Source organism: Myxocyprinus asiaticus, chromosome 26 (genome assembly GCF_019703515.2).
Source record: "Myxocyprinus asiaticus isolate MX2 ecotype Aquarium Trade chromosome 26, UBuf_Myxa_2, whole genome shotgun sequence".
Classification (NCBI taxonomy): Eukaryota; Metazoa; Chordata; class Actinopteri; order Cypriniformes; family Catostomidae; genus Myxocyprinus; species Myxocyprinus asiaticus.
Window position 1 is genome coordinate 20,520,062 of NC_059369.1, and position 24,440 is coordinate 20,544,501.

At 37.2% G+C, this 24,440-nt stretch overlaps 4 protein-coding genes across 7 annotated transcripts; 3 read left to right on the forward strand and 1 right to left on the reverse strand.

Moving 5' to 3' along the window:
- Window positions 1-1,930: 1,930 nt before the first annotated feature.
- On the forward strand, window positions 1,931-10,192 carry si:ch211-242e8.1 (uncharacterized). Its single transcript, XM_051656670.1, has 6 exons — window positions 1,931-3,688; window positions 3,868-3,975; window positions 5,148-5,339; window positions 8,086-8,242; window positions 8,845-9,033; window positions 9,384-10,192. The coding sequence occupies exons 1-6, from the start codon at window positions 3,514-3,516 to the stop codon at window positions 9,583-9,585; spliced, it is 1,023 nt and encodes a 340-aa protein (XP_051512630.1). The 5' UTR covers window positions 1,931-3,513; the 3' UTR covers window positions 9,586-10,192.
- A 137-nt stretch (window positions 10,193-10,329) lies between these two features.
- Window positions 10,330-14,043, forward strand: LOC127416977 (P2Y purinoceptor 4-like). 3 transcript variants are annotated; one of them, XM_051656636.1, is made up of 3 exons: window positions 10,333-10,453; window positions 11,588-11,669; window positions 11,922-14,043. In XM_051656636.1, exon 3 carries the CDS (start codon window positions 11,934-11,936, stop codon window positions 12,906-12,908), a length of 975 nt encoding a protein of 324 aa, XP_051512596.1. In that variant the 5' UTR covers window positions 10,333-10,453; window positions 11,588-11,669; window positions 11,922-11,933; the 3' UTR covers window positions 12,909-14,043. The 3 variants fall into 3 exon arrangements, with proteins under 3 accessions (XP_051512595.1, XP_051512596.1, XP_051512597.1); XM_051656635.1 differs by lacking the exon at window positions 11,588-11,669 and having other exon boundaries at window positions 10,330-10,453; XM_051656637.1 differs by lacking the exon at window positions 10,333-10,453 and having other exon boundaries at window positions 10,469-11,669.
- Window positions 14,044-14,727: 684 nt separating this feature from the next.
- Window positions 14,728-18,891, forward strand: si:ch211-218c6.8 (apoptosis facilitator Bcl-2-like protein 14). Of its 2 annotated transcripts, XM_051656486.1 has the most exons (7): window positions 14,728-15,238; window positions 15,610-15,766; window positions 15,869-15,973; window positions 16,191-16,249; window positions 16,887-17,150; window positions 18,012-18,062; window positions 18,746-18,891. In XM_051656486.1, the coding sequence occupies exons 2-6, from the start codon at window positions 15,643-15,645 to the stop codon at window positions 18,051-18,053; spliced, it is 594 nt and encodes a 197-aa protein (XP_051512446.1). In that variant the 5' UTR covers window positions 14,728-15,238; window positions 15,610-15,642; the 3' UTR covers window positions 18,054-18,062; window positions 18,746-18,891. The 2 variants fall into 2 exon arrangements, with proteins under 2 accessions (XP_051512446.1, XP_051512445.1); XM_051656485.1 differs by lacking the exon at window positions 18,746-18,891 and having other exon boundaries at window positions 18,012-18,702.
- A 422-nt stretch (window positions 18,892-19,313) lies between these two features.
- tph2 (tryptophan hydroxylase 2 (tryptophan 5-monooxygenase)) lies at window positions 19,314-24,410 on the reverse strand. Its single transcript, XM_051656222.1, is given in 9 exon segments — window positions 19,314-19,501; window positions 19,504-19,511; window positions 19,950-20,083; window positions 20,165-20,260; window positions 20,757-20,883; window positions 20,965-21,134; window positions 22,655-22,726; window positions 22,848-22,887; window positions 23,659-24,410. Coding segments are annotated over 9 exon segments (930 nt in total). The 5' UTR covers window positions 23,778-24,410; the 3' UTR covers window positions 19,314-19,337.
- Between the last annotated feature and the right edge of the window lie 30 nt (window positions 24,411-24,440).

Below are 24,440 nucleotides of genomic sequence, written 5' to 3' on the forward strand. Positions count from 1 at the left end.
TCTATGAAGACATGAACAGTTTTTTTCGAGTCTGAAGATTGTAATTATAGTAATTCTGACACAACTGCCATATTGACCAGCACAACTTAAACAATAAATTACTGAGTGCACCTTAAAAAGAGGTGTTGTAAAAGATTTTCAAGCGATGTGGACAGATGGGCTTCATTACATTTATCGATGATTGGGAAGGTTAATGTTATTAAAATGAACTGTATTCCAAAATTCAACTACCTGCTACAGTCTCTCCCAGTAGATGTCCCCCTCTCTCATTTCAAGCAATTTGAAAGCATAGCAAAGTCCTTCATTTGGAATGGTAAACGTCCCAGACTACATTTCAACAAATTACATAGGCCGATTGACAAAGGTGTGCTAGGCCTACTAAGATTTTGTTTTATTATTATGCGTTCAGTCTCAGGCATCTGGCTCACTGGTCGCTTCTACCTGAAATAGCCCCTCCCTGGTTTTCTATTGAACAGGAAGTTCTTGCCCCATTTCGCCATTGCAAAGTATTTCTATCAAACTAACTGGAGAAGTTAAGTTACACCCCATTATCTCACATTTGCACATGATTTGGACAAGAATTTGGACATTTATTTAAATGTTGCCTCGAGCATATGGCTTAACCCAAAATGATGTATCAACAAGTCCCCTTTCTGTTGGTCAGAGTGGATTGTGCGGGGGGTTGCTACACTCGGCGACCTGTATGAGAGTGGAGTGTTGAGATCTTTTGAGAATTTGGGTCATCATTTTGGGATTCCCAGATCTCAGTTTTATAGGTATTTACAGCCGTGCCACATGCTCTGTACTGTTTTTGGGAGTAGCACACACCCCCTTGAAATGGCAGATACATTGGGAGAGGTGATTACTGCTTTTGGAAAAGGTCATGAGGCATCAGTGTATTACTCCCTGCAAATTCAGAGTCTGGGGGATGGAGCTTTAACTTCTATTAAGAGATTATGGGAGAAAGATTTGAATTTGGTATTGGAGGATGGAGTGTGGACTAAGATTCTGAAAAATGTCAAGTCTGCATCTAGAGATGCAAGGGTGCATCTGATGCAATTTAAGATTTTACAAAGATTTTATTGGACCCCCTCTAGATTATATAGGTTTGGTCTTAAAGACACACCCACCCGCTGGTGATGCCAATCAGAAGTTGGAGACACAATCGATGTTTTTTGGGGATGTTAAGATCCAGGATTTTTGGTTAAAGATTCAGAATTATTTGTGTGACATTCTGGGCACTCAAATTTTATTTGCCCCAGACTTTGTATTTTGGGTGATGGGGAAGTTATAAATTCAGGGGGCAAATATATAAAAAATTGGGTTCTGACTGGCGTGATGATTGGCAGACAAATTATTTGAAGGGGTTGGAAGTCAGACGGAGCGCCACCATTTCCGGAGTGGTGTGCGGAGATGGGGAGGGTGGCGGCTTTTGAGAAGATGACAGATGGATGGCTGGGGCTGGAGGACTTGTTTTTCAAGAAGTGGGGTAGGTATTTGGTGGTTTTGGGGGACACTAGGGGAAGGGATGAGGAGAGAGATGTTTAGTTTACTTATGCATGTTTATTATATATTTTATTTTTTATTTTATTGTTTGTGTGTGTGTATTATTTTATGTGACCACAGGGGTGTTCTTTGGGGTAGGGTGGGGTTGGTGTTTAGGGAGGGACATTAATGTGGGTTAAAAGTTTAATGTTGATTCAGTGTGTATATGTTGTGTTTTTCTCTGTTGTGTTATTTTCTTTGAATCAATAAAATTTAATAAAAAAACAAAAACAAAAGAGGTGTTGTAACATCTGGAAGTCACGAGAGCTGGATCTAGGTGCAGCAAAACAGTATTTAATAAAATAAACAATGTAAAGAATAACGGGGTAAACACAGGAACAAAACAAACATCCACGATGGGAAAACACAGGAACAGAGAAAACATACACGATGGGCACTGGTCATACACAGGAGGTCAAAACACATAACAGCTGACAAGGACTGAACAGAAATCATGGCATTATATACACAAAGACTAATAAGTTAATGAAACACAGGTGAGGACAATCAAGGACAGCTGGCAGTAAGGGCAGGTAATTATGGGAAGTGTAGTACGGGAGGAACAGATGAGAGGGGAGAAACACAAGTCAAACAACAGTGAATCATGACAGGTGTTATGGAGTAGATGTTATGTTTTTTTTTTTTTTTTTTTGTACATCCTTAATGAATGGCTCTTTGGGGTCCCTGGATATAAATTGTTATACGTACAGAGAGTATTTCAATGCTAAGAGAAAATCAAGCCCCAAGCTTCTTTGGCTTTGACCTCTTTCACTAAACATTTTAATGCATGGAAGCAATTTAAAGATTGAGAGGATTAATTAAGAGTCATACAAATTATTTGATATAAGGGCATTTGAAGCGTGACTAATACTTGCAACTGCATACTGTTTCAAAACATGTAATCCCTTATCAAGTTTAAAAAAATAAAATAAAAAATACAACTGATGTGATTGAACACAGCTGGTAAAATGTCCATCCTGTGGCTTCTCCATGATTTATTAAACATCAATTAGGGATACTACAATAATATAGACCATAGATGGGGGTTAACACTGTAATAATCTCCAGATTAAAAAATAAACTGCCTGCATTGAATGCCATTTATCACACACTGTTTTGTTATATTATATATTGATGTATAAATAGTGACACTGTTACCACGGTTTCAGTGTTATGCAGAAGAAACCTCCCAATAGCATCTCTCTAACACATCCCACACAGTCTAACAGACACTCTGCTCTGTGAGCTTCAAACCCACTGCGCTCTTCCGAGTGAACAGAATTCATACCATGGAGTTTGGTCCACGTGCCATCTATAAACACCATCTGCTGCATCACGCCCAGTTTATACACACACACACAACATGTTATTGTGCATAAGAAATCGTGATGCATTATGTCAATATATTGATCTGATGAAAGATTATAAATATATAATATGCCGTGTGCCTGCAGATTTTCTCTCTCTTTTTGCTGCCTTCAGATGTGGGGCAGAGGTTTACATGGACATCATCACATGCCCTGATTCACCCTCGGCTGTCCTGTGGGAGAGAGAGAGAGCTTGCATGCGTTACTGGAGAGATGAGATCAGTTTAAGAGTGCACAAAATTACATTCACACGTGCAATTCATGTTATGTAAGAGCCCTGACTGCTTAACTGTATGCTGTAGGATAACAGAGGCGGTGAGCGGAGAGACAGAGCAAATGTTGGATACACACAGAGGGAAACCTACTCTTAATACAGTAAGAGGAAATACCAGAGAGGAAATTTTTAGGAGATCTGGACATGTGCTTGGACTATCTAACAAACCCAGATATTTACAGATGTCTTAAGTAGGAGTAAAGGACTTTTTTGTGATATTCTCTCAATGGGCAGTATGGATGGATTATGGTCAGCTAAATGTATCTTGCTATGCAGATTATTGTGATATCCTGAGGACATATTTGCTGTTTTGATCCTTGAGCTTTGATGATGACATCAGTGTGGCCCTTGGTGTGGATTGTGTGTGGACTGACTGTGTGGTCTCCTCACACTCATGCAGCATCAAAGAAACACATGACCACCTTTGTTCCATCCATGAAGGAGCAGTCAACAGATCCAGAACATCAGACTGACCCTACAGATCCACCCATCAACAACAGAGGTGAGGACAACTGCATAGATGATAGATAGATAGATAGATGATAGATAGATGCATGCATGCATATTTGCTGTTTTGATCCTTGTGCTGTGGCCCCTGGGGGCATTTGATGATGACATCAGTGTGGCCCTTTGTGTGGGTTGTGTGTGGATTGACTGTGTGGTTTTTCCACACTCACACAGCCTCAGAGAGCCCCATTCTGCTCATGACCACCTCTGCTCCATCCACGGAAGAGCAGACAACAGAGCCAGACCATCAGACTGACCCCACAGATCCACCCAACAACACAGGTGAGAACAACTGCACACAATGACAGACAGACAGACAGATAGACAGATAGATAGACAGATAGCAAGGCTCTTTTAGAACTTAGTACTCTTTTCGCACACCATAGCGCAGACCTCTCCTTACCTGTGCTCAGAAAGCTTTAACAGAACATGTCAGCTGGGTGGCACTAAGTGCATTTTTGCAGGTTCTTAATAATAGGAGAACCGAGTGGAATAAATCAATATTTGATAAAGGACCTTATTTTTTTCCAAAAGAAGGGAGGCCTCCTGTCAAAGGAAGGTGGGATGGAATGGGACATTAAAAGGCAGGACAGATAAGGCAGAGAGTCACTGATACATTGACACTACAAAGTGCAATTTACATTCAAACCACCATACAAATAGATGACACCATGAACACAATTATGAAAATGTACTGTGGTTCACCACAGGATACAAAGATGCACGATAGGATACAAAGATGCACGATATGTATCACTGCAGATGACACAGATGTCTACAATGATGACAACAACATACATATGGTAGTAAAAAACAATCTATACCATATGCAAAAGAAAAGAAAAATTTAACTGGACTAGTACAATGGCAATCAAGATGTCATTCCTGAGAGTATTTTGGTATTTTGCAGGTATTGGATTTAAAAGCTTTTACTGAATGACTATATTCATTCAGGCATGTGTCATGAATCAATTCACGGATACTGTAAGTCATAGTCTACCAACACAGGCACACTTACAGAAACATATCATAACATGAAGATATTGCTCCAAAGCTAAGCCAGATCCTCTGCTCTGTTATTTGTAAGAATGAAGTAAGTTTTGGCAAAAAGTGGGACAACACTCTTGTTGAAAAACCAGCATTGCTTATCACCAGCATTATGCTGTGTTTTAGTTGCTTGTCCCCATCAGGCTTCTTAACTAGCTTAACCAGTAAGATTTCCTTAGTCAACCAGCTGCACGAGAAAGATCATGCTGGTTGGCCAACACTGAATCAGCATTGCTGGTGAAAAGCATAGCTATGCTGGTCTACCAGTTAGATCAGCACCAAATCAGCATAGTCCAGCCTGGACCAGCATCGAAATTCATGCTGGTCTAAGTTTATTTGCTCTGATTTTATCTATGCGAATGATTGTTCATGATCACTTCTGTCTGTCTGTTCACATGTTCCCACAGGACTCACATGTATACCTCTGCTTCCCCCTCGACGGGGATCATACTACGTGGAGCATGGCACGGGGGTGTCTGTGGGCTCTATGCTTGTGTTCTGGTGCAGGGAGGGTTACCAACTGGTTGGCCATGAGAAAATTACATGCATTCTGAAAGCAGGCACCCCTCGATGGAGCAGCTACCTTCCAGTCTGTGAGAGTAGGCAGCCATTAAATTATCTTTTTATCTTATCTTTTTATGGAGAAATGTGTCCTAATATTTGATAAAAAACTTCCATCTATTTCCATTCAATTGTTGTATTCATTGCAAACTTCATCTATTTCCCCAAAATGTAGGAACATGTCTGATTTTATCTGCAGGACATGTTCAGGTTTAAAGTAATATTCCGGGTTCAGTACAAGTTAAGCTCAACCGACAGCATTTGTGGCATAATGTTAAATACCACAAAAATTTAGACTCATGCCTCTTTTTAAAATAAAGCAAAAATCTGGGTTACAGTGAGGCACTTACAGTGGAAGTGAATGGGGCCAATCCGTAAACGTTAACAGACTCACTGTTTCAAATTTATGGCCACAAGATTCAATATGCGTGTTAACATGATTTTAGTGTGCCAACTAATCTTTTCTGTGCAAAGTTATATTACATTTTTCAACTCTGCTGTCATGATGACATACCCTAATAAGGGCGTAAAATTACGACATAAACAACTTTACAGCTCAAATACATTACGTTTTAACAGAAGAATTCATGTGTGCTTTTATAAAATTGTAATCTTTACATTTCTGCCATTAAACTCCAAAAATTGGCCCCATTCACTTAAATTCTAAGTGCCTCACTGTAACTTTGATTTTTTTTTTTTTTTTTTAGGGACAAGTTGAAATTATATTTGGTTGTAATCAACATTATGTCACAAATGTTGTTGATTGAGCTTAACTTGTATTGAACTCTGAATATTCCATTAAAGCTGAAGTGTGTCATATCAAAAGTGTGTAATGGACCACCAAACGAAAGAGTCACCAAACGGAATTGTAAAAATAATAATGGTGTTTTTCAAATAGATTTCCGAACACTCGCCCCTGCCTGCCAACAGATAGTCCTGCTCCCAGACTTGCTCTATTGCTTGAGCCAGTGTTGCTATGTTAGGCTGATCAGGATGCTCAAACAAACAGATTAATGTTCTGAAAATGCCACAGAGCCACACTGTTTACGCTTTTTTGGGAAATCAACCTGCAAATTGCTTAAAGTTGTCTCTGCATTTGAAGCTGGGATAGGAGAGGGTATTTTTAAAATGTTTAAAAATTTCAGCTTTAAAATGTTATATAATGAGTTGCTGTTTTCTCTGTTTCTTGTAAATAGAGTGGATATAAAAAGTCTACACACCCCTGTTAAAACAGCAGGTTTTTGTTGTTTAAAAAATGAAATAATTTTATAAGAATGTTTGCACCTTTAATGTAAAAACTACAACCTATGCAATGCCACTGAAAACCAAAGTGACACATTTCAGAGAAAAAAAATAAATAAACATAGAATAATTTAACTCCATAAGTGTGCACATCCCTGAACTAATACTTAGTTGAAGCACCCTTTGATTTTATTACATCTTGATTTGGGAATATTTTCCCACTCTTCTTTGCAAAAACATTCCAGATCTGTCAAATTGCGAGGGCATCGCCTGTGTACAGCCCTATTCAGGTCCCCCTACAGATTTTCTATAGGATTCGGGTCTGGGCTCTGGCTGGGCCATTCCAAAACATTAATCTTTTTTTTTGCTGAAGCCATTCTTTCGTTGATTTGGATGTGTGCTTTGGATCATTGGCATGCTGAAAGATCTCTTCATTTTCAGCTTTCTAGCAGATGCCAGAAGGTTCTATGCCAAAATTGACTGGTACTTGGGGCTATTCATGATTCCCTCCACCTTCACTAAAGCCCCAGTCCCAGCTGAAGAAAAGCAGCCCCAAAGCATGATGCTGCCACCACCATGCTTCACCGTTGGTATGGTGTTCTTTTGCTGATGTGCGGTGTTGTTTTTTGCACCAAACATACCTTTTACAATTTTGTGCAAAAAGATAAATCTTGGTCTCATCAGACCATAACACATTTTTCCACATGGTTTTGGGAGACTGGATATAGGGTTTTGCTGGGCTTGGATGTTTTATTTTTCATCAGAAAAGGCTTGGTCTTGCCACCCTGCCCCATAGCACAGACAGATGAAGAATACGGGAGATAGTTGTCACATGTAGGGAGCAACCAGTACTTACCAGAAAGAGCCGCAGCTCCTTTAATGTTGCTGTAGGCCTCTTGACATCTTCCCTGACCAGGTTTCTCTTTGTCTTCTCATCAATTTTGGAGGGATGTCCTGTTCTTGATAATGTCACTGTTGTGCTGTACTTTCTCCACTTGTTGATGACTGTCTTCACTGTGTTCCATGGTATATCTAATGCCTTGGAAATTTTTCTGTAGCCCTCACCTGAGAGATACCTTTCAAGAATGAGATCCCGTTGATGCTTTGTAAGCTCTTTGTGGCCCATGGCTCTTGTAGTAGCATGCAACCAAGAAGATGTCAGAAAAATCCTACAAGAACAGCTGAGATTTATTTGGAGTTAATCAGTCACTTCAGGTGAAGTCAGGTGTGTACTATTTCACATGAGCTTGATGATTGGTTGATTCTGAACATAGCCACATACCCAATTATAAAAGGGTGTGCACACTTATGCAGTTAAATTATTCTAAGTTTCTTATTTTTATTTTTATTTGAAATGCGTCACTTTGGTTTTCAGTGGTATTGCATAGGTTGTAATTTTTACATTAAAGGTGCAAAAAGTCTGATATGATTTATTTTTTTTTCATTTTTTACATCACAAAAACCTGCTGTTTTAACAGGGGTTTAACTTTTTATATCCACTGTATAATTATGTCTTTTAAAAGCATTACACTATTTTTCCAGGCATCCCTAGACCAAATGACCAGGGATTTCGCGTTGCTTTGCTGGTGTCTGTAGTTAGTGGGGTGGTCATCCTGATCATGACTGTGTCCTTCATCGTCTGCTGTTGTCAAGAGCACATCAGTAAAAAGAGGGAAAAGCAACAGACAGGCAGGAGCAGGTTAGAGTGCCACTTTAACAATTAAAACAACATTATCAAATGGATAGTTCTGACTCCACATTCTGAATGAAAGAGCTGAGTTCAAAGCCATTGTTAAATTACTATAAAATATGCCTGTGACTGCACATTCTATATTAATGTGCTTAGTGGCTACATAGCTGTGTTGCTTGGCAACTGTAAACAGCTTAGAGTTAAAATAATTAACTTATTATGTGGTGGAAGAACTGTTTATTTCGATAATGATCAATAATAAATGTAACTGTTTGTTGAACATTGTAGTCTTTTATCATAGTTCTGTTGCTGCTGTTTTATAAAAGCCTTACCATAAGTAAGGTGTGTTCTTAGACACAACATAAAGCCTTCTTGCGTCCCTTATTTGGACATTAGAATTCATTAAAACTCTATCACAATCATGAGGACATGCCAACAGTTTTGGGGTCTTTCAGTAGAATAATCTAAACAAGTTCATCAAGTTATCAGTTCATGTATGAGTATTTACATTTTATTGAATACACAGGCCTTAGCAAATATACTGTGATCTATAGTTTTGATGATGGTGTAAATCATTAAACTTCAGCAATCATGATTTTGTTGACCTTCAGGAGAAGAGAAAAGCGAAGCTCTAGATCTTGTAGGAGCCCGTCCTGGTTGCAGAGAGAGCAGCTAGACTGGGAGGCATTCCCCCCACCTAAACTTTTCAGCCTGTCCCAGCATCTTGACCGACCGCTGCCTCCTGGCAGCCCTGTTTATTCTGAGGTTGTCAGAGCCTATGAGAACAGTGGGTATGAGAGGTAAGGAAAACCCTTTTAAAAGGGATAGTCACCCTTTTGTTGTTCCAAACTTTTATGACTTTCTTTCTTCATACAAAAGGAGATGTTAGGCAATACACAAAATTGAAAGACATATGATGGTGACTGTGGCTGGCAGTCCCCAACATTCTACTTTACGTTTCCATTTGTGTTCCACAAAAGAAAAAAAATCGTCTGGGTTTGGAACAACATAGCGGTGAGTAAATGATAACAAAAGTTTAATGGTGTCGGTGAACATAAATCTTTTATCCTCTGCACTCGCAGTAGACTTAAAAACAGGTTCCACTTTCTATGATTTTGTACAGCAGAAATCTCTTCTCCTTTCTACCCAGGAGTCAAGAGAGCTTGCTGAGAAACCCCCATGCCACATACCCCACATACCAAGCCAACAACCAAATCTACCCAGCCCTTGTTTTCCAGAGGGTCCAAACTGAGCCAAACCCCACCACCTCCTCCAACAACCCAGTTTACGTACAGATTTCTACTCCTCCCAAAAACAAGACCAAACATGGTCCTTCTGTCACCCACCCATAGACTCACTGGGGATGCAACCATTATTCAATTTTCCCATCAGCAGAACTGAATGTGGACAAGACAACACAGAAAACACAGCTGTAGAAAAGGATGAGGGATAGATAAAGCCAAATAGATGGGGAGAAGATTGAAATGGTCTTTGTGACCAGGAAAAGCACTTTGATATTTCTGCAGTAAAGTTCAAGATATTTTTCAATGTATAAATACATTACCTGTATTGTAAATATTTTGGAGTGGGCCTATTTATTCTTATCAGATCCTTAATTTAATTTAACCAAACTGTAAATAGAAGTTTTGATGATATTGTAAGAAAATAAAAACTAACACTAATCAAAATCTTTTGTTTTGCACAGTTCAGAAGTATGCTTAAGGTGGCCAACTACCACCAATTGTCATACATTTTTTGTTATAATCTTGGTAAGAATATTCAGATAGTATCGAGCTTCACCATTGTTAACTTAAAATCTAATTGTAAAATTTGCACTTTAAATGCACTTATTGTGCCCTTACTGTATTTGTTATAAATTGTTGTGTCCATCTGTTTTTAATGTGTCTCTCTTTATTCAGTTATTAATAATCTACACATAATAAAACAGCTTGTTTCTTTTAGGTGAAACCAGATGTCCCTGTTGATTTGGTTAAAATTTGCTGTAGAGGTTTTTTTCTAAACCAGAAAAAAAAATTCACTGGGTGGTGGACATCCTGTACTCAATGAGTCAAAACATACATTCAAATAATTTAGCTTCATTTACATTGACACAACAGAACAAGGACTGAGATAAAAAGTATATTACCATGTACATGTATCTATCAATAAGAGAAAAGTGAAGAGATTGCAGACACAACAATTTCTCTCATGCCACATAAGGTAGGTGTATGTCACTTTCAGTATTTTTCACTGATTTTAATTATTATGTATGTACATACAAATTGGGATCTAAATGCAGAGACTAAAAATGAAATGTTTTTCATTACAGTTCATTCTGAGCAAAAACTGTATTTTTTCTTTCCGGTTCAGAAGTTCTGCAGCCTCCTTTCCAAATCGTAACCGGTTAGAACAAAATAAAAGAACAGTTAATAAAGTTATTTTTAAAGTGACAGTACTCTGCACTAAGGGGTGGGTGAAATACCAATTGCAGTGTTGCCAGATCTCGCAACAGAAACAAGCAACATGGTCTGGAAAAACAAGCCCAAAATAAGCCAATTGCCTCACCAAAATAAGCTAAAATTTGCACAAATTTTTTTTTTTTGTATTAACATAGAAATCATTACAGTATACAGTTAATTAACAGTTAAATATAATTTTAATTACAGATCTGCTTCTCAGTCAAAACCCGACAGCATCAAATCTGTAGTAATGCATCAAATCTAACAATAATTCACTGAAGACATGGAAACAACTGAGAAATGTACTTTTTACCTCTAATAATGTTTTCTTTGTATCTCGATTAGCCGTGCATGTACCGTATATGTACTAATTATACATAGTTTAATTATACATAAAAACGTCATCATTCACAGAAGGCTACATCCACAACTTTGCCAGTTGAGCAAAGAAATGCGTGATGCAGCAGTTTCCTTCAGGATCAAAGCACGTTTCATTTTTTCAGGCAACATGATGTGGTGTAGTTCCAAACATTTACTGTGATAAATCCTTTGGCCTTTAGTTTCATGAAAAAATTATTGCAATGAAATTAACCGGTTATAACCGGTTACCAGCATTTAAAAATAAAGTTTTCACTCCAGAACAATTGAAAATCACGTTGTTCCGGTTTTCAGTTATGTTCTGCTAAATATTTTGCTTTTCGGCTTTCGTTTTCGTTCCTTGAACCATTTTTAGTCCCTGTCTAAAAGTCTGGGACCAACTGTAAAAAAGATTTTCAATTGTTCTAAAAACAAAATCACAGTTTTTGACATCAATAAATTATATTTTGAGCATAACAATTTGAATGAAAAGTTGAATAATAATAAAAAAAAAAAATGATAATAACATGAATTTCAGAACTTGACCTGTTGATCCATGGGATCCCAACATGAACTGAGAATGTTTTAAAGAGCATCTTGTGTGCTTCAATGAAAGCAAGGTAATCTATGTCACAAATGTGCTTGTTTGAATAGTGACCTATATAAATAGAGTCTTAAATATTTCTTATTTGTTTCACATTATAAAATTTTATTTTTTTTAATTCTAAATCTGTCTTTGTATTTCCAGATTTAAATTAGATTTTGAATCTAGATTTTGAATGTGATTTTTGCTTTACCCCACTGTATAGAGAACAATCTTAAAAGTCTGATTTAAAAGCAATATTCTTCTTTGTTGTTTGTTGTATCTATAGTGCTCGATCAACATGGCAAACAACACAACAAATGAAATCTATACAAACACGTCACATCTACAAATCTACAGAAATACCACTAACCAAACAAATCACTGGAGTGTGTTGTTTCTTATCATTGTGGATAAGTGCAATGCGAAAGATGCTACCTATGTTCGCTTTCCGATCGACATCTTTACTTTCGTGGTGGCCCTCCCAACAAATGTGGCTCTGCTATGGCTGCTGATGAGGGGCAGCAAAGCACTATCACCCTCTGAAGTTTTGGCGCTCAATCTTGCCCTGGTGAACATAATCTTTTGTATCTATCTTCCTCTTGACATGTACCTTACTGTTAGTGGACGCTCTGGACTGATTGTCAAAGTTTCAGAGGCCATCTCAATCCTCAACCTCTTCACCTGTCCTCTTCTCTTGACCAGTATGTGTGCAGAGCGCTATATGGCCGCAAGACATGCAGTGCTCTACATGAAACTAGCGAGTAAATGGGAGTATCGAGCTCTCTGCTCTGCCATTATCTGGATCTTTACGTTTTCCATTGCAGTGATTACCTTCTTCCTCAGACTACACACAGTGGCTGCGTACTTGTCAATCATCCTTGATTTTTTCTTACTGTTCATGCTGGGGTGTCTGGTGGGCATTGTGTGTGTACTGTGTAAAAAGGGTCCAGGTGACAGCAAAACTGGTGGAGGAACTGGGTCATCCATAAAGAACAGAGCTCTAAAGAATACTGTAGTGGTTCTAATCCCAACATTTATAATCTATGCTCCTCTCCTGGCTCTAGCCCCTTACATAATGACACTTACGGAAGATGATCAACACAATGTTTCCACCTTAGACTGTGACCTCTTGAATCTGTTCCATGCTTTCCCCAGTCTTGGGGCCTGTATTGGGCCTTCGTTTTACGTGGCTCGTGCAAGACAACTATTCTGCAGTAAGAAGGATGCTGGAAAAGGGCAAACCACAACTCAAGAGCTACAGCATTCCAAGTGAAGTTTCCAATAAGGCTTATTCATCTAATAGTTGCTACTTTATGAAAATGCATGACCATTAATGATTTACTAGAACACCAGTTTTGTTAGATAAGCACACTTAAAATTACTGGTAACATTTTACAATAAGGTTCCATTCATTAACATTAGTTAATGCAATGGGTAACATGAACACACAATAAAAATATATCTTCTACAGCATCTATTAATATTTGTTAATGTTAGTTAATGAAATTACAATTGTTCAATATTAGTTTAAGTTAGTTCATAGTGCATTAACTAATGCTAACAAATGAATCTTTTCATTTTTAAATATATTATATGCTGAAATTAACATGAACAAAGATTAATAAATAAAAGTATTGTTCGTTGTTAGTTCATGTTAACTAATGTAGTTAACTTATGTCAACAAATGGAACCTTATTGTAAAGTGTTACCAAATTATTCATAATTATTATATTATCTTTAATCTTTAAATTTTGTGTATTGTCTGCAATTTTACTCCTGTAAAGAAATTATGTAAAGTCATTATTAAGGAAGTGATTATTAGTCACTAATATCCAAATTATCTTTTAGTTCCTCTGGGTTTTCAGACAAATCTTAAAGAAAGGAAGGTATCTTTATTTTCTTATATATAAAAAAAATAAAAATAGTAAAAGTGTGTTAAGAAAAGTACTTTGTGTTAGTAAAAGTACCTTGTTTGCTCTTTTAGCTTTCTTCACAGTAACTAACTAGATATTACTTTTTCATTATTATCTACATTTTCCATGCAAATGCCATGAGAGCATTTTAGGAATGTATATGATGCAGCAGTAAACAGGTAGGTTAAGTCTGGGGAAAGTGGCGTAATGTTTGTTGGTGCTTGTGTCCATCAGCAAGAACATATGCAGTGTTATGTTGATTCTAGAACACTATATGCACAGTGACTTTAACATTAAAAAAACTGAAAAACACCCATGCTTGAAATGATTCAATATACCTATGTCCTGCTTCTTGAACTGTATGTATACTATATTTTTAATAATTAAAATGTCTTTATTTAGATAAAAACAACAGGCCTATGCTTAATGCATATAAAAAATTGAAACATTTTTGTATGTATTTCCATAAAACCCTGCAATGTAAGACCACATGGACATGACACAAAAGGATGTAGTACATTCTAAGACCAATAAAAAAGTTTTTTTCATATATTCAAGATAACAATGCAACTACATGTAAAAATAGTCAGTATCTCCAATAATAAAGAACATACAATCATAAATAAACTACCTTGAAATTATAAACAAATCATTACATGATGCTGAATACAGATTCACTCACCAATAGACATACCTTTTCTATTTAAGAGACTATTAAGGGGACATGTTCATTACAAAAATCCTTATAATATAGAACCAATATTCTACTTGGGAATATAGAACATGTGACAGTTTAATGTGTTGTCAATACATTTATCACCATATACACAATAACAAATAATAAATGTAAAGGTCAGTGCTATACTTAACAATTTTTTTTCTCCAACTAAAAGACAACAAATTAACTCTGTAGTTTTTCTGTTTTATAAAAGGAACATTCTCTTCCATAATCAATTGTAACCGTAGAAAACAAGGTATTTTTTGGCATAGAAGTTGGGTAAAATGTTTACCTATTTAAAATATCATTTGAAATGCAAAATGTATTATTATACCATATATTATATTCTCTACACTCATCTACTGAGGTACTTCAATTTGGGAATTAACATTACTTGCGTTTGAACATCATATTTCCGTGCAAATTGGCGTCATTGTTTTTATTTTTTAGACATTTCCGTTGAAGCAAAGAATTGTGGGTTATGAGTGCCCACGAAGGATACACCTCATGCACCCTCTGAATTCCCCTCCGACTTCCCACTGGAAGTGTCCTACTCGCTTTTCTGAAACAAGAGAGCCTCGATGACGTATGCAGCCAACAAATGCGACTTCCAGAGTACGCAGACTTCCAAATGAGACACAGCCATCTATTTTTTTAAGAGATCAAAGATTTCGCATAGGCGTTCTGTTTTGGGATGCGTTCCATTCAGAAGTAATAATCCCTAAGCCCTATTCCATTCGAAGACTTTACCACAGACCGGGAGAGCTTTGAAGTGCTGAAGAGAGTGGTGTTCGAAAAATAAAGGTCATCTGGGACTCAAATTCTCTTTGGAATGAGTTTACAGCTAGGCGATAATGATTGCCCTCTTTCGAAGTGCCCTCTGAAGGCATCATTTTTGCCGTTTCAAACAAAGCCTTCGCTTATGTGTGACGTCACCAAGAAAACTAACGTTCGATGAGCTGAATTTCACCGGTAAGTTGGTATAAATTGATTATGGTGTGCTATTGAGACTAGTTTGCTTTAACATGCCTGCATTCATTTATCAGATTTGTATGTGGTCTTATTAGAGAAGTGAAATAATGTATCATGCGTTTTGCATTGGGATTTGCATTAGTTTGAGAAACCAGCCATCAGTGACGTCGTGAACAAGTTTTACATCAGTAATAGTAGTTTCGTAACTTCAGAACAATTTACAAACTTAAACAGTGAAAGTTTAATTATTTTTATATATGAAATGTTAATATGCTCAAATAATAGATTTTGATTTGTAAACGGTTTACAAGTTGCGACTATTAGCAGAAGTAGCCTAGCAATTTCCTGTTTCTGTTTCTGTATCTGATCAGCTGAGGTCAGTTTGGTTGTGAGTGACCTACATAATGGAAGGAGATTCATCTTTGATAACATTTAGTGATGAATATCGACTACTTGAAGTATACCACCAAAAGAGGAGCTTCAGACAGGGGCCATGTCTCTACATGTGTAGAACTGGGTCAAAACCAGGTCAGAATAATAGACATACAGCTCATGAACTTTGTGACTTGGATTCTGTGATCTAAATGACTCATATTTCATTATTTCAATGACATGTCTGTTCAAAATTAGGTGGTGAAAAATATAGTGATGTGGCTGAAAAACTGACCCAGATTGTAGACAGCGGGCTTCTTGTCAGAGATGGAGTGGAAGCAGATGGCGAGGAGTCCAATGACGGTAGGTAAACTGCAATGCAGACTTTAATGTAACATCACTAGATAATGAGCTAATGTCATCAAAATGAAGTCTTCTACAGAAGTGAAGAATTTCATGTCTTGGCCAGGACACTTCTGTAAAAGAGATTCTTAATCTCAATGAGTTTTATTTCCTGGTTAAATAAAGGTCAAAGAAAGAAAAAGAATTATGCTGTATGTCATTTTTTGTTTATACATAGATGTTATACAAAGGCTTGTTGACTTACTGAAGGAATCAGGAGATGAGCTAAACCAGAAGGTAATTATAATCTTCGTTATCTGTAGTCTGACTCACTTGCCTTTAATATAGCACAAATTATGGCTGGACATTAGCTTAAACAATATGTATCATTTTTGTACTATATACAGTATATATTTTGTATATGTGGAACTATCATTTCAATCAAACAGCCATTGTAACCAATTAGATTTCAACTGTTTGTAGGAAAAAGTAAAATTAAGTAAAAATCTATTTTTCTTTTTGTAATAATGAAAGGCATGTTTTCCATAATGTCATTTTCCAGAGATGATGCAAAAATAAAAAGGTTAATTCATTTTAATGAAAATGAAGCGAACATATCGATTATAACTTTTTTTTTTTAATTTAAGTTTAAATCTCAGCAAATCTGAGCAATCTTTACTATTTTATATCACCTGCTAAATCATTGTAAATATATCATAATTAATCAATATCCCTCCATCCTAGCACAAAGTCATGAGAGCTACAAAAAAAAAATCACATTTGTTGTTTTTTAGAAGAATTATTATTTTGTTTTTTATTAAAATATCTTCAGCCTAAACTAATTCTCCTCCAGTCTATCCACCTCTTTGTCATTCTGCACCACTTAACATTAGTCTTTTTTTTTGGCTCTTAAACACTTCCTCTGCCTTCTCAGATTCAGAAGAGCTATGAGCTTTTAGGATATCTGCAGAGTAGTTTCTCTTATAGCTTGTTTGACAGACTGACCTCAGCCTTCATTGGGAGTGTGGTGCCAGAGCATGAGCGGAGCAGAATGAATCGTGAGCAGATTGCCCTGACCTTTGAGGTCACCAGCAGACTCAATGCTCTAGACCTACACCCCATGAACAGGATCATGGGATTTGGGGCTCAATACCTGCAACAGCACTTCACTCCCTGGATTCATCAGCATGGTGGTTGGGTGAGAGTTATGCACCCATCAGTTATATGTAAAGTGATAGTTCACCCAAAAATGAAAATTCTCTCATCATCATTGACTCACCCTCATGCCATCCCAGATGTGTATGACTTTCTTTCTTCAATAGAACACAAATTAAGATTTTAGAAGAATATCTCCGCTCTGTTGGTCCATACAATGCAAGTGAATGGTGGCCAGAACTCAGAAGGTCTAAAAAGGACATAAAGGCAGCATAAAAGTAATCCACATGACTCCAGTGGTTAAATCTATGTCTTCAGAAGCAATTTAATAGGTGTGGGTGAGAAACAGATCAATATTTGTCTTTTTTTAACTGATAATCTACACTTTCACTTCCACATTCTGGTGTGGAAGTGACTTCCACTTTCACATTCAGCCTCCTACTGGTAGGGCCAGGTCAAAGGTGGAGATTTATATTAAAAAGGACTTAAATATTGATCTGTTTCTCACCCACACTTATCATATCGGTTCTGAAGATATAGATTTAACCTCTGGATTCTTATGGATTGCTTTTATGCTGCCTTTATGACCATTTTGGATCTTCAGAGTTCTGGCCACCATTCACTTGCATTGTGAGGACCTATAGAGCTGGAATATTCTTTAAAATTCTTAATTTGTGTTCTGCAAAAGAGAGAAAGTCATCCACGTCGAGAATGGCATGAGGGGGAGTAAATGGTGAGAGAATTTTCATTTTTGGATGAACTGTCCCTTTAACCACTGAACTTCAATGAATGCTGAATACAAAAATTAGTTTATTAAATAATTAAAACTACTCATACTTTTATAATATACCGATATAATGGGCAAAACATTAATCATATATTATTGCAATCTGATTGTCTTTAGGAGAAAGCCTTTGTCGTTGATGATGAAGATGAAATCCATTGACAAGACTGCGTAAGCATGGCATTCTTTCAGAAGTATTACTGTAAACCCTCATGGATGGTTATGTGAAGTACAATTAATGAAATGTGATTTATGTTTACACTGCTTGTGATATTTTAATAGGTATATTGAAGTATAGAATATGCAATTGATTCCTATGGTTTGATAACTTGTTTACACAAATTTAATGTGTAGTCAGTCAATTTCTCAAAGATTTTGTCAAGATAAAATAGCACAAGTGTTCTCAAACAGTGCTGAGCACTTTTAAAAGGCAGGTTAACATGTAATGCTAAAATATAATGCTTTATTGAAGTTGACATTGTTTGCACAAATAAAGCAAATACCACTAACCAACTCTTTGCCTTGGAATCAGAGCAGTACTTAGTGATTTATACATATATTTATTTTTTTGTGTATATATATCAACTAGCTTCACTTGCTGCATGCTGCAATATGAAGTTAAAGGTGCTGTAAGCAATTTTAGCCATTCTGCAACTTCCACGAGACTGAGCTGTTGAATTAGACACGTCCCTCATTATAAAACACTGCCCTCAAAAAAATAGCATTGAGACAATCACCGGAGCAGCAGTGCATCTTCTACCAGTTGTGAAACAAAACAGTAGCAAGTTAGTGCCATAAGCTGACAGCTGTTATGAATTTGAATATGACATTAAAACAATGTTTTGCTTCAACAGGCAAAATGACAGGCTGAAAGCACATCAAAGTCTTCAGATAGGTTGATCAAAGAATGTGTCTGCAGCCTACGGTCACAATTTGATTTGCTGTTTACATATAGTGCTGTCACAGAGACTGGTGTGATATCTCATAAGGACGAAAGAACATTTTCAAATAAAACACAGAAACATGTAAATAATACGTTATAATTCTTTTATAAGCACATTACAATCATCAGAGGCACAAATAGGCGATATTTGATAACTATTGATGATCTGAACAATATTAAATCCTGTTTTCCTAGGTAGCCTGGTGAAAAATGTGAATTAGTCACATTTAGTGTTGTAATACAATATAATGTTGATTATGAATGTAATATAATGATTATGGTTGCAGTATTTCAGTACTGTGGCTTGCTAACAACTTAATTTAGTGTACATCCTGATAACAAGGCAAGACAAATGGACTTTAGCCCAGATATCGACAGCTTGTACCTGTTACAGTATTTAGTTTACCAGTATGTAATTTGAATTAGACCATATTTCTACTGTAACACAAAGTTACATTTGAATTCGTAATTCATCTGCAGTGGATGCATTGTTAACTTAGGCTCTAGATCCCAAGGTATGTGTTCATTTTTCCCAGGGCGTCACAGACAGTGGTTAGGTTGCAGCGTAGATCTTGCATCACAATTTCAATGCTCCTGGAGTCCTTCAGTAAATCAATGCTCTAAGTGTACGGGTTGCAGCAGACAGAAAAACGCCTCTTTATTATATAGCAAATTCCCTGTTCAAAAGGAACACGGTTAGATCATGTATTAAAGGGTTAGTTCACTGAAAAATAAAAACTGTTTTCATTTACTCATCCACATGCAATTCAAAATGCATGTGACTTACTTTCTTTCGTGGAACATAAATGTTAGATACGGAGAGCCTCAGTCACTATTCACTTTCATTGTATGGGAAAAGATGCAATAAAAGTGAATGGTGACCGAGGCTGGTATTCTACCTAACATCTTTTGTGCAAAATAGAAGAAAAGGTATAATGGTTTTGGAACATCAAGAGGGTGCTTAAATAATGTCAACATTTTCATTTTTGATGAACTGTCCCTTTAAATTGACATTCTTGTTTGCTGTTCATTCCTAAAATGTCAAATGTTTTTCATGTCCAAAAGTGTTTCTTTTACATAGATTTCTGTTCATGACTACATGGATGCATAGGTACCTCATTTTCTCTTTTGCCTCTTCAAAACTCTCAGAGACAAAATAAACCTCTTGAAATGTTGTAATGAGGCACTCCTGGTAGCACGTGGTTCTGGGATCAAACATCTTCACTGTTGCTTTATCAGACAGTGCATGCTGCAGAATCAAAGAGGATTGTTCATTCAAAAAAATAATTGACATGTACTGTATGTTTGATTAATGAAAGGGCAGAAGGGCTTCATACCCTCCAATATAAGACAGTAGACCTGCTCCATAGGCTCTCAACTGGCCATCCTGTTCACACAGGCCAAACTCAATTGAAAAGAAATAGCACTGACAAAAAAATAAAAAAACAGCGGTTTATTACATTAGTGTGCAAAACCATAGTTGTTACCTAATAAACATTGCATATGGTGCAAAGGTGTAGAAGTAAGATTAAATTGTAGAAATACTATTAATAATCTTGCAATAAAGCACAGTAAGTCTAAGCAAGTGATGTACTTAAATCCTGTCCTCTCTTCTCATATGAGGCTCTTATGAGAAGTATCCACTTATATTTGGACCGCCAAAGGCCTTATCTCCAGATCTGATTGCCTCTTCTTGAAATTCGCCACACAGAGCCACTGATCTAATTTTAATTCAATGCAGATGCATGTGACAACACCATAGATCAAACCTTGACAGTAAAATGCTGCAATAATACCAGGTCACAAATCCTGTGACCTTTTTTATTTCAGTATCATTTGTGATTTTGTTAAGAACCCATGCCAGTCAAGTGTGTAATGTCAAGATGACATTTAAAGATTAATTTGGCTGGTGTCACACTTACTGTTGCTAGCTTTTGCACATCCTCATCTGAAGCACCAAGAAAGGCAAGTCCAATCTCCTGTGAAAACTGAGCAAACTTGTGATCTGCCAGGAGTGATACATGACCCAGCAGTTCGTGGCAGGTGTCCCTGTGGCCAAGCATTAATCACATGGAAACAGTTCACAGATTAAGTGATAAAGAGAAAAAAATTAATTTGTTAATGACTCACGGTTCTGGTGTGTAGAGAGGGTCTGTGATGTGACGTATATACTGAGTGCAATTAAAAACTCGATACGCCAGACCAGCCAGGAAGTCTTGTGGTGAAAGATAACCTGATACAGGTCGTACGGTAAACCCTGACCTCTCTGCAATGGTAGGGTGACCATACGTCCTCTTTTTCGGACCTTAAAAAAGCGTCCGGCCGGTATTTCTAAATTTGCGAAAATGTCCGGGATTTGGCTTTAGTTGCATTATGATGTGCATCTGGTCTAATACTTAATTGTGTGTGTGTGCATATTTGCATTACTTTAACCCCTCTTTGTAAGTCCTGCCTTCTCGCACACCAATTGGTCGATTATAAGAGGCTTGCAGCTAGGCGGTTGTTTGACAGTAGCGGCAAATGACAGCTGAGTGCAGTGCCGATTTTAGGGGGTGGCCTGTGGTAGCCTGGGCCACCCCTGAAAGCTCATCGGCCACCCTGTGGCCACCCCAGCACTGATTGGTAGTTCATCATGTTCATCAACACAAGAACGAAGAACCAATAGATATGCCTGTCAATCAAAGATGACATCTCAGGTCATTTGTTGATTTAGAGCCACACTGACCCAGGGTCAGTTTTATATTTCTGACCATTATAGTAGTGGTGGGACTGAAGCTGTGTGAGCTGCTCTTTGATCAGTGGGGGGAGGGGCAGGCCGCGGGTGGCCAGGCAGGTGCCGCAGGTCGCGGGCAGCGGGCGCCAGGTCTGGAGTATAATGGTCGGTCAGAAGCACGAAGCTGTCACGAGCTAGCGTCTACCTCCAACTTCCAATGAGTTGACGACGTCGATTTGTGGTCAAAAAGAAAGCTGTTATTTGAGAGATATGTTCATCTAATCTAATGTTTAATTTATCCCGAATTTCCATGTGAATGTGAAAACATTTTTTCATTGTTACAGTAGCTAGGTTAAAGAGTAAGCTAGACCCTACACCACATTCAGCATGTTATCTTTATATTGACATAAAATATGAAATGCCATGTTTTCTGATTTAATGACGGAGGTGTGTAAAGCGTTTTACAGATGTAAATGTTCAATAGCTAAAGTTATATATATATGGCTAACCTGTGTGTGAAATGGAAGGGTTTGTGCTGTGACTGTATTTTAAATCTTTACATGAGTTATTTATGAGCTCTTTATGTGTATTATTGGTCAGTCAGACCAATAAAATCTTCAAAGTTTTTATACCTTATTTGACATTTTAAATATGCAGAGGCAGGGCAAATTGCACTTATTTTTTGATAAAAACTCCATTTGAATTAAGATGTAATAAATTCTCAATCTAGTTTTATTGTCATATTGAGAAATTCTGTTAACTGATCAATTAAATGTAAGTATTTGACATAAAAGAATGATACTGTATATTTTTCTAATTTGGTTAGAAAAAAAATGCCCTTTAAAGGTATAAAATGCCCCTGAAAATCAAAACCAGGGGGCAAATATTGCCTCTTAATGGAAAAGTTCATTATTTCTGACTCTGATTCCAATTCATTTTAAGAAAGAAATGGAATAAACCTTTGCAACTTTTTTCAAATGAAATGCATGACCTTGGCATAGTCCATAGACCTAGTGCCATGCTCTACTAGTTGAGCTACAGAAACCCAATACCAATATGAACTAAATGAGAATAATACAACTATACTTCAATCAAGTACTAACATACGAACAATTTGTAGTTCATTGCAACCTCCACAAAGTACTTCCTCCTCTGCCAATACACCTTGTCTTTAAAGCCCTGCAACAAGAGAACAGACAGTCTATAAAATCAAGAGTAAACAGTCAATATTGTTCATCCTTGAAAGTAGGTACCATTCAAAATGCCACTGTGCCACTAAACCATTAGCAGATTTACTTACAGGATGGTCAGCATCCAGTTCAGAACCATACATTAGCACTCTATGAGAGCATGAATGGTGTGATGTTACTCTTGTTGTCACACCTGCATCACAGTGTTAACATTACCGAATAAAGAAATTTTTCAAGATGCTTGAAGTCCATCAAACCTTATTCATTAGTTTAGTGAATTCAGGTAAATTAGGCCACGTTTTTTTGCAATGAGATGAATGTGTAGTATTGGATATATTCATTGAAATTTACTATTTACTTACCTGAAAGAGCCTCAAGGCTTTGACAAGAAAGCCCACTTCATTCAATCACTGCTAGCTTCCCAAGGTCATAAGTGAATTTATGTTCCTCTTTGTCAAGTTTTTCTTCTATTTGATTAAAGGATGTCCTACGGAGCTGTGTGGAGATGTTTAGTGATTATACAACTCTTAAGATGTGACCATGAAATTGGGCTGAGATAAAAGCAGATGCAAAAGCAAAAGCACTTTGCCCTTAACTGCCTTTGACTGATTTCAGTTTCTCTCTTTAATAACATTATAGCACTGTGCCCAGTTCCAGTTGCCCGAATTTTTAGTTAAAATGTTAGTGAATTTCACATTCATTGGATTTGTCTCTGCATTTAGCATCCCTAATTGACACACCTCTCAATAAGCCAGTATAAATTAAAGATTGATGGAAGAATGACATAAATCTATTATTATTTCACATAGTCCCTAAGTGAAGTCACTGTTTCCCCATAACTGAATAATCTGGATTTCTCAAATGTTAATTCAAAGATATAGAATGCACCATCAAAACAAGGTCACCAATGTCTATGAAAACTGTTCAGTACTCACCATGAAGGCTCCAAGGTGTTGCTGGTCAAACATAACTGAATCCAAAGATATTCCTCGCTGAGTCCAGAACTTGCTAGAGAACATCATCACAGCAGGTTGCATCATTGGGACCGCTTGTTGACCCCTCTTCCTTAGAAGTCCCACAGGTGATTTAGGGGCTGTTCAGGTCCCCTTCAGATTAGCTAGCAGTTCAGAGGACATAGCTAGTGTCTCTTGGGACATCTTCTGTCCCTGCATGTCATATGGAGAAGGTACTAATGTCCCAGATGATTTCTTCTAGACTGCCCCTCCAAAGTCATGGGGAGTTTCTTGGCTGTGCCACAGCACCTGACACTCCTCCCTTGTCAGTAACAGAGTTTGAATTATATACAGTGATGAATGATGTTGATAAAAGCTGCTCTCACAGTGTAGGAGATCTTAGCTTTTGAGGTGCTGGCTCCCCCATTAGTATATGCTGGCACATCCGGCCCCTGATTGAAGTGGATATGCCCAGTGCTCAATTTTACCTAGAGGTGAAATGAAATCTAGAAAAGAATTCAAATTTCAAGATTTCCAGAAATATTGATTTAGTTGCTTACTGCTGGAAGATGAAGAGGGGGAGATATTCAAAATACACAATGGCAAATTTCACCCACCACATATTGTTTTTGTGTGATTTCAAGGCCTTTATATAGTGAATTCTTTAGATGTTGGGTTTAAACAGGAATTTTCGGTATAGAAAACAGAAATAGCTATAGATAGTGAAACTGATCAAAACTGTAGGATAAA

Bases quoted from the DNA above. Each gene is read 5' to 3' on its own strand.
- si:ch211-242e8.1 (XM_051656670.1), top strand. From the start codon at position 3,514: ATGATGACATCAGTGTGGCCCTTGGTGTGGATTGTGTGTGGACTGACT. The intron at 3,976-5,147 runs GTGAGAACAACT...ATGTTCCCACAG, and splicing joins AGATCCACCCAACAACACAG to GACTCACATGTATACCTCTG. The intron at 8,243-8,844 runs GTTAGAGTGCCA...GTTGACCTTCAG, and splicing joins CAACAGACAGGCAGGAGCAG to GAGAAGAGAAAAGCGAAGCT.
- si:ch211-218c6.8 (XM_051656486.1), top strand. From the start codon at position 15,643: ATGGAAGGAGATTCATCTTTGATAACATTTAGTGATGAATATCGACTA. The intron at 15,767-15,868 runs GTCAGAATAATA...GTTCAAAATTAG, and splicing joins TAGAACTGGGTCAAAACCAG to GTGGTGAAAAATATAGTGAT. The intron at 15,974-16,190 runs GTAGGTAAACTG...GTTTATACATAG, and splicing joins TGGCGAGGAGTCCAATGACG to ATGTTATACAAAGGCTTGTT.